We start from the raw sequence: 7,690 nt of genomic DNA, 5'->3' as shown, positions 1-7,690 counted from the left end.
TGCTGAAGCCCAACACGTGGTCAGGAAGTATCACCCCCCACGCAGCTCTTCTCAGCCCTGACGCACCGCTCTGTCTCCTCTTCTGGTTACCCACAGCCCTGAACTGCTCCCAGCCCTCACCACTGCCTTCTCCACCTTGGCTTGAGTTTTTAAGAAAAAGGCCCATTCTCTTTCAAAGGGCCAAACAGCTAGGGGAAGAGAAATATCAAACCACCCCAAAGCAGACACACAAACATCCTCAAGGACCTTTCTCTCAACTTACTCTGAAGTAGAGATGCCCCCCAAACCTCCCATGTCCAATAATCCAGCCTACCAGAGCTCTTCTAAGCCAGTAAATATCAAAATCTCAAAAGGCAGAGAGCAATAAGCTTTCTGAAGCAGCCTGGAACCCTCACACCTCCTGCCCTATCTTTGTGACACTTCCCACCTTCTTCCCACAGCTGCTTTGTCTCTGCAGACCTTTAGCCTGTAAAAAGCAGGCTGAGCACCAGGCAGCTGTTAGGGATCCACACCACAACTTTCTCCACCACTTTCTTATTAACCCTTTCTGGCATCTCCTGCTTTCTGATAGCCTCAGCCTTATTCCCACCACAGGCTTCACCCTAACCCAGGTGGCTTTGGTCCAGCCACAGCCCTGGTTCCGTCTACTCAGGAATGGCAGCGTTTTATTATCAGAAAAACGGGAAGAGAAACGTGCCCATGAGAAGTGGGGCTGTGCTTTAGAAACCAGTACTCCTGAGAATTAAGATCACTGTCCCCAAAGGGCTCTTAAAAGCCATTTGGTTAGCATGAAGAAGAGGTCAAAAAGTGTCTGAACACTTACATCCCAGATCATGTCAATGCTGAGAAAAACCACCAGCCCCAAACTCCTTCTGTTCTGAAACCTGTCCCTGCCCTCCCTGGGCTTTTCTGCAGCTGACACCGGGGCCTGGCCCACGGGTGGCTTTGCAGAACGTTCTGAAACTGGGTCCTTGGTGGGGCTATGGGGTTAGAGATGAAGGTGGTCACAATGGTTCTAGTTAGAAAGGGCCTGATGCCCTTGTCCATGGGAGGCTGGGGCTCCCCAGGGCTCCAGAGTCGCTGCCCTTGCCTATGGCAGGCTGGGGCTTCCCAGGGCTCCGGAGCCGCTGCCCTTGTCTATGGCAGGCTGGGGCTCCCCAGGACTCCGGAGCCGCTGCCCTTTGTCTATGGGAGTCTGAGGCTCCCCAGGGCTCCGTAGCTGCTGCCCTTGCCTATGGGAGGCTGAGGCTCCCCAGGGCTCCGGAGCCGTTGCCCTTGTCTATGGGAGGCTGAGGCTCCCCAGGGCTCCGGGGCCGTTGCCCTTGTCTATGGGAGGCTGAGGCTCCCCAGGGCTCCGGGGCCGCTGCCCTTGTCTATGGCAGGCTGGGGCTCCCCAGGGCTCCGGGGCCGCTGCCCTTGCCTATGGCAGGCTGGGGCTCCCCAGGGCTCCGGAGCCGTTGCCCTTGTCTATGGGAGGCTGAGGCTCCCCAGGGCTCCGGGGCCGCTGCCCTTGTCTATGGCAGGCTGGGGCTCCCCAGGGCTCCGGGGCCGCTGCCCTTGTCTATGGGAGGCTGGGGCTCCCCAGGGCTCCGGAGCCGCTGCCCTTGTCTATGGCAGGCTGGAGCTCCCCAGGGCTCCAGGGCCGCTGCCCTTGTCTATGGTAGGCTGGAGCTCCCCAGGGCTCCGGGGCCGCTGCCCTTGTCTATGGCAGGCTGGGGCTCCCCAGGGCTCCGGGGCCGTTGCCCTTGTCTATGGCAGGCTGGGGCTCCCCAGGGCTCCGGGGCCGCTGCCCTTGTCTATGGCAGGCTGGGGCTCCCCAGGGCTCCGGAGCCGCTGCCCTTGTCTATGGGAGGCTGGAGCTCCCCAGGGCTCCAGGCCCGCTGCCCTTGTCTATGGCAGGCTGGGGCTCCCCAGGGCTCCGGAGCCGCTGCCCTTGTCTATGGCAGGCTGGAGCTCCCCAGGGCTCCAGGCCCGCTGCCCTTGTCTATGGGAGGCTGGAGCTCCCCAGGGCTCCGGGGCCGCTGCCCTTGTCTATGGGAGGCTGGGGCTCCCCAGGGCTCCGGGGCCGCTGCCCTTGCCTATGGGAGGCTGGGGCTCCCTTGTGCTCCCCAGGGCTACGGGGCCGGTGTGGGCATACCCGGGCCAGTGTTCCCCGCCAGGCTCGCCGCTGCCCTGGGGGCGCTGTGCGTAGTTGGCGCTCATGGCCCGGCCTCGGCCCTGAGCCGCCGGGCGCGGCCCGCCCCTTCCTCCGCGCCGTGCGAGAGCCGGGAGCCGCCGCCGCGCTCCGCCATGCCGGTGGGTCTGGGCCTGGGCAACGCTGAGGAGGGCATCGGAGCAGGCCGGGGACCGGGAAGGGCCGGCGTGGGGCCGGGGGACGTGGTGGGGCTGGGCCCGGCGCCAGCGGAGGCGGTGGGGCGGGAAGGGCGCTTCCTGGTACGCGGAAGGCAGGCGGCGGGGTTCCCTCCGGGAACCAGAGCTTGGGCGTACAGGGCGGCCCGGGGTGGGACCCCTGTGCCAGGACCCTCCTGTTCCGTCCCGATCCCTGCTGCCCAGTCCTGATCCCTTCTGCTCCATCCCCATCTCTCTATCCCACACTCCAACCCTCAGAGCAGGCTGGGCAGTTGTAAAATAAAATCAAGCAAATGCTGTTTACACTGGAAAATCCTAGTGGGAAGCCCTGCGCTGCCATCGTCTTTCCCGGGTGAATGATGCCCATCAGGGTTTTACCCTCTTGGTGTCCAGGTGCAAAGAGTGGTTTTGAATGGAAGGAAGTATGTGTTGTGGGTAACAAATAATAGGGGAGTTGTTTGTTGGTTGGTTTTGTTGGGGGTTTTTCTAGTGTTGTTTTTGTTTGTTTGTTTTTTGTTTGGTTTTTTTTTGGTAAAGGAAATTGAAAAATACGCAAGAAAAGGAAATCAGGATCTGTCTGGTACCAAAGCATGATGATTAGTGTTACAGGAGAGCGTGCTTATGGTGTTTCTCACAAGAAGGGAAGGGATGAAAAAACCATCACTAACATTCCCTAAATTTTAGTTTTGTTGGTATTTTTATAAGTTTATTGTGCTGGGGACCAGAGGCCTTGGTAGACACAAGAAGAATAGGATGGGCAAGCAGCAAGAACTTTGCAGACCAAGTCAGGACAGTGGGTAGCTGGGGGTAGGAAATTTACATCTTGTGGGCCCCCCAGGGCAGGTAGAATGAGTCCAGTGATAGCAACCTGTGCTGACCCTAAAGGTGGTCCTACTGTGAGCAGGGACCAGACAGTCTCCAAAGACACCTCAGGGTGACACTGTGAGGGACAGCACAAGGACACCATAGGGAGGAGTACCAAGAGCTCTCACTTTTGCGAGGGTCCCTTAGTGACCTATGTGGACCTTTTGGTCAAGAAGGATTTGAACTCACCTCCCAAAGGAAAAAGGCAAAGTGTGGAGGGTGAGTGCTTGCGGTGTGTTGCCAACTGGGCTCTCCCTGATGCCTCTTCTGCCTCTTCTCAGAGACACGAGTTCTTTGTGGACATGACCTGCGAAGGCTGCTCCAATGCAGTCACCCGTGTCCTGCACAGGCTGGGAGGTGAGTCAGTGCTGGGTGAGGGGCAGTCAGCTTGTCGGAACAACACCAGCTCTGGGGCAGGATGTCAGTGCCCTGGGGTCCTCCGTCCTGCAAGGGCAGCGCTGTGGGTGAAAGCTGAAAGTGGCTGGTTGGAAACCTCTGTTCCCTGCTCTGCCCTGAGCCTGCTGCTTAGTCAGCGATGAGTCGCAGGTTGTCTGCAGGACTCGGGTGATCTCTTGAAGAAATGTCAAGGGAGGGTGGAGCTGCTATAGCTGCAGGTGGCTCTGAGTCACCAGGGCTTCATCCTGAACCACGCTGGTAGACCCTTGCTCAGGCTGCCAGAAGGAAGGGAGGTGGATGTCCTGCCAGGCTTTGTTCCTGAGGAGGCTTGGGGTATCTGTGGTGCTTCCCTAGATGCGTCATCAGCGTCAACATGCAGAGCCATCCCAGTGCAGAGCTGCTGAGCAGAGCACTTGGTGGTTGCCTGCACAGCCCGTTTTTAATACCACCTGGAAAATTACAACCCATACCTCCTTTGTGCTGGAAGTACCAAGAAAGAAGGATCTGACCCACACTTGCCAATTGTGAGGATGTGTCATCCTGCTCCCCTGTCCTCCCCAAGTGAGAACAGCTTTCAGTCACCAATGTGAAGGGCTTGCTGCTGGCTGGTACCACCACTGACCCTGTCCTAACCCCACACTAACTCCTTCATTATTCCTGTCTGTGCTAAACCACAGCACAGGCTGAGCTGGTTGGAGATTATAGTGGCTGGTTTAAATGCAGCTCATTCTGATAATTGCATGAGTGTTGATCCAAGGTGGGGTGAGCACACTAAAGCAGCTGAGAAACTGGTACCCAATGCAGATCTATAGGAGGTCTGGCTTCCTTTGTACCATTGCTGGCAGGACACCAGTTTGGTTTTGCTGGCAGGAGGCACCTTTACCTTTGACTCGTGGCCATGGTGTGGGATAACTGCCTAGCTCACTCTAGGACAGGTAAACACAAATTTGGGAGCACAATTGTGTGAGGGTGAGCTTTTCCCCTGCTCACACCATTTGGCTACTTCCAGCTGTGCAAAACCTGTTAATTTCCTTGTAGGTGTCCAGTTTGATATTGACCTGCCCAACAAGAAGGTGTGTATCGATTCTGAGCACAACGTTGACACCCTGTTGGAAACCCTAAAGAAGACTGGAAAGAATGCTTCCTACCTTGGGGAGAAGTCTGCACAGTAGACTTGCCTGGTGTGAGGAGGCTAGGTATATACCAGGTGTATGAAATGCTGAAGAGATCTGAACTTTTTTTCCAGTTCTCCCAGTTAAGCAGGCTGCTTTTTGGAAAGCACAAATTAGAAAAGATCTGCAGGCCCGGCTTCAGCAAACCCTTCATATCAGAGAAGCAGCAGGACCACGTACAGCCAGCATCATTTCAGTGTAGGACCCCTGAGCTACTCTGGAAGGCCCACATGATCCCAACCATGATTGTAGTGGAGAGGTAGAACACAGCCTCTGTGCCATTCTCAGCTTGCCAGAGCATATCATGCATGAGAACAAACCACAGAGACGTTTGCCAGATGACCAGAGAGACTGGTGGCCCCTGACAATACCAGGGAGGGTGATGGACACAAAGACCCCTGTGGGTACATGGTGCAGGGAGTTGGGTGTTACCTAAGAACATCCAGCATCTGGTTCTGTTGATCTTGCTGTTAATCCTCCACTAAACTCAAAGATCCAAGAAGAGCAGCACCCTGCTACCCTCACAGATATAAAGTGTTTGGTTTCAGAATAGATCCCAGCACACAGAGCCCCTGGCCAGGTGGACGTCTGTCCCACAGAGCACCTGACTGTGACAGCCTGTTGGTTTTTCTAGGATCCCAGCATGATGAGGACATGTACAGAACTCTTTCCTGACTGAAATCTTTGTGTAGCCAGGGTTCAATTTCAGTGGAAAAGAATGAAGGGGAAGGAGCGAGCTGCCCACTCACTGCATGTTCTGTTCTTTAGTGTCCAGAAGTATGATACTGCATCTCTTCAGAGCTTGTTTCTGTCAGTGGTGCTTTCTAATCCAATGACATTGTTTTAAAACAGTCTGGTTCAATCATTACAAATACCCAGCACAGATGCATTGAAGCCAGTTCATGCTGATTTAATTCCCACTCAGTAAATTAAATCAGAGCTTTACACCAGCAGGAATTAAACAGATACAAGAAAGAGTTGTGCTGATGCTGAGGTGTGTGTGTAGTAGAGCTGCTTTTATTTTGATAGACTGACTTAAGAGATTTAAACTGTGCAGTTTGTGTCATTTGAGCAAGCTCTCAATACTTCTTAGAAATGGTTTCAAATCAGCTTTAATCAAATAGCATTGCTATTTAAACAAGAGGGAGAAACATGCTCTGAATTGATTGTGCCTCAAATATTCTTCAGCTCGTGGTACTGACTGCAGGAGCTGGTTTCAACTTGCAGGGACTTGTGGACTACGTCTCAAATGCCTGCAGAAGTTAACCATTACAGCAAAGCTCACCTCAAGTCCTGTGGACATGTCCCTGGCTCTGTGTTCTCACCACTTTCCTTCACATTACATCAGGGCAGCTGGGCAGTCAGTTCAGCTGGTCGACCTGGCAGAACGTTTCTCTCGATCCTTTCTGTTTTCCTGTTTTATTTTGACTGAAGCTATTTGACTTACCCAGGAATTGCAGGATCCAAAACAAAGGAGAGCAGTAGTTGGACTCCCCTGGCTAGAAGCTTGCTGCCAGATCACTTCAGTTGTCATGACTAGGGAAAAAAAAAAATTAAAATCACAAAATGTAAGGTTTACAGCACATTTCCATCTCCAGGGAGTATTTTTAGGGTTCTGTCTGTGAAAGGAGGGAGGGCGGTTGCCAGTGATTGGAGTGCTGGGGTGGATGCGTCCTTTCGGCTGGTGACCAGCAGAGGGCGCCGTTGTATAGCGCTGCCTCCTGCGTGCTTTGGAGGTTTCTTCTTTCATTCCTTTATTTATTTATTTATGTTGCAGGAACTCAAACACGACTTCAGAAAAAAAAAGATGGCTTAACTGTTTACATATCTTCTAACTTGCTCTGTCGCTTGACCTGTACTGCCCTGCCAGATGTCGGAAAGCAGAGGGCTGGCAGGAGGCAGCCGCGTCTCGGGCATCAGAAGTAGAGGAGTCTAGAGAAGGAGGTTATGTGCTGTTTCTAGTTGCACAGTAAATCAAGGTGCTGCTTCTACCTTCCAGTGCATGTCTGTGTGTCTTGTGTGTCTTTGTACTGCTTTCTGTAAAAGACATGGCTCTTCAGGATGGGAAACTACCCATTACATGCAAGACAGGTCTCCCAGGAAAGTAAGGCTATCTTTAGAAGTTGACTGCAACCTCTGCCTGAGGAGCATGTCTCAAGAGAACAAAGCTGGAGTGTCACTTAGCTTCAGGGAATCAGTATCTTGGCAGATGTCTTTCTGTCATAGAACAAACTTTCCATTTGGGGTGCAAGTGCTGGGAAGGAGAGAATCTTGCAGCCTTTGTAAATCAATAACCAAATGACCTTTTAAGCTAGATGGGGCCATGAGACAGAGGTGTGCATGTCTAAATGTAGCCCATATCTGGGGCTAAACTAGAGCAATTGTTTTAACACCCAGTGACCCCTCCCCAGCTGAGAAGGGGGGTTGGGAAAATGAGAGGAGACCTGTGAACTAAAATGAAAACAGATTCAATAAACCAGCAAAAACTAGTATCAGTACTAATGCAAATTTAAAAAATACACAAAGTTAGATTCAGCCTAGGGAATGTGCAGCAGTCACAACAAACAGGAGAGCAGTCCTTAGGAGCAGAGGGCAAAGCAAGCCCCCCAGGCATGGCAGCCCTTGAGAGGAGCATGAGAAGGGTCCCTCTCCTCAGCAAACTCCTCCCTTTACACTGAGCATTTATGGTCTGGGATACAGCTGGGGGCAGCTGCCCTGGCTTTTACTTCTCCCAGCTTAAGCTCCTGGCTGACTCAAAACTGCTAACAGCCTGCTGGCCTATGATTCTATCCCAGTGAAACCAGGACGGTGCAGAAGAGAATAGCTGTGCTGATGAGAAATGCAGAAGGGATGAAGGAAGGGTGTGGGAGTCTCCAAGGTCTCTTCTTTGCCCAGTGAGCAGTGTCATA

At 53.3% G+C, this 7,690-nt stretch overlaps 1 protein-coding gene across 1 annotated transcript; it reads left to right on the top strand.

Moving 5' to 3' along the window:
- The first annotated feature begins 2,273 nt into the window (after window positions 1-2,273).
- Window positions 2,274-6,750, top strand: ATOX1 (antioxidant 1 copper chaperone). The gene is made up of 4 exons (XM_054389155.1): window positions 2,274-2,295; window positions 3,495-3,570; window positions 4,648-4,805; window positions 6,559-6,750. The coding sequence occupies exons 1-3, from the start codon at window positions 2,290-2,292 to the stop codon at window positions 4,779-4,781; spliced, it is 216 nt and encodes a 71-aa protein (XP_054245130.1). The 5' UTR covers window positions 2,274-2,289; the 3' UTR covers window positions 4,782-4,805; window positions 6,559-6,750.
- The last annotated feature ends 940 nt before the right edge of the window (window positions 6,751-7,690 follow it).

This window comes from Indicator indicator, chromosome 18 (genome assembly GCF_027791375.1).
Source record: "Indicator indicator isolate 239-I01 chromosome 18, UM_Iind_1.1, whole genome shotgun sequence".
NCBI lineage: Eukaryota > Metazoa > Chordata > Aves > Piciformes > Indicatoridae > Indicator > Indicator indicator.
Note: the sequence above shows the minus strand (reverse complement) of the source record. Positions and strands in the feature narration are given on the sequence as shown.

Excerpts from the sequence above, each read along its gene's own strand:
- ATOX1 (XM_054389155.1), top strand. Across the intron at positions 3,571-4,647 it reads TGTCCTGCACAGGCTGGGAG|GTGTCCAGTTTGATATTGAC; the intron begins GTGAGTCAGTGC and ends ATTTCCTTGTAG.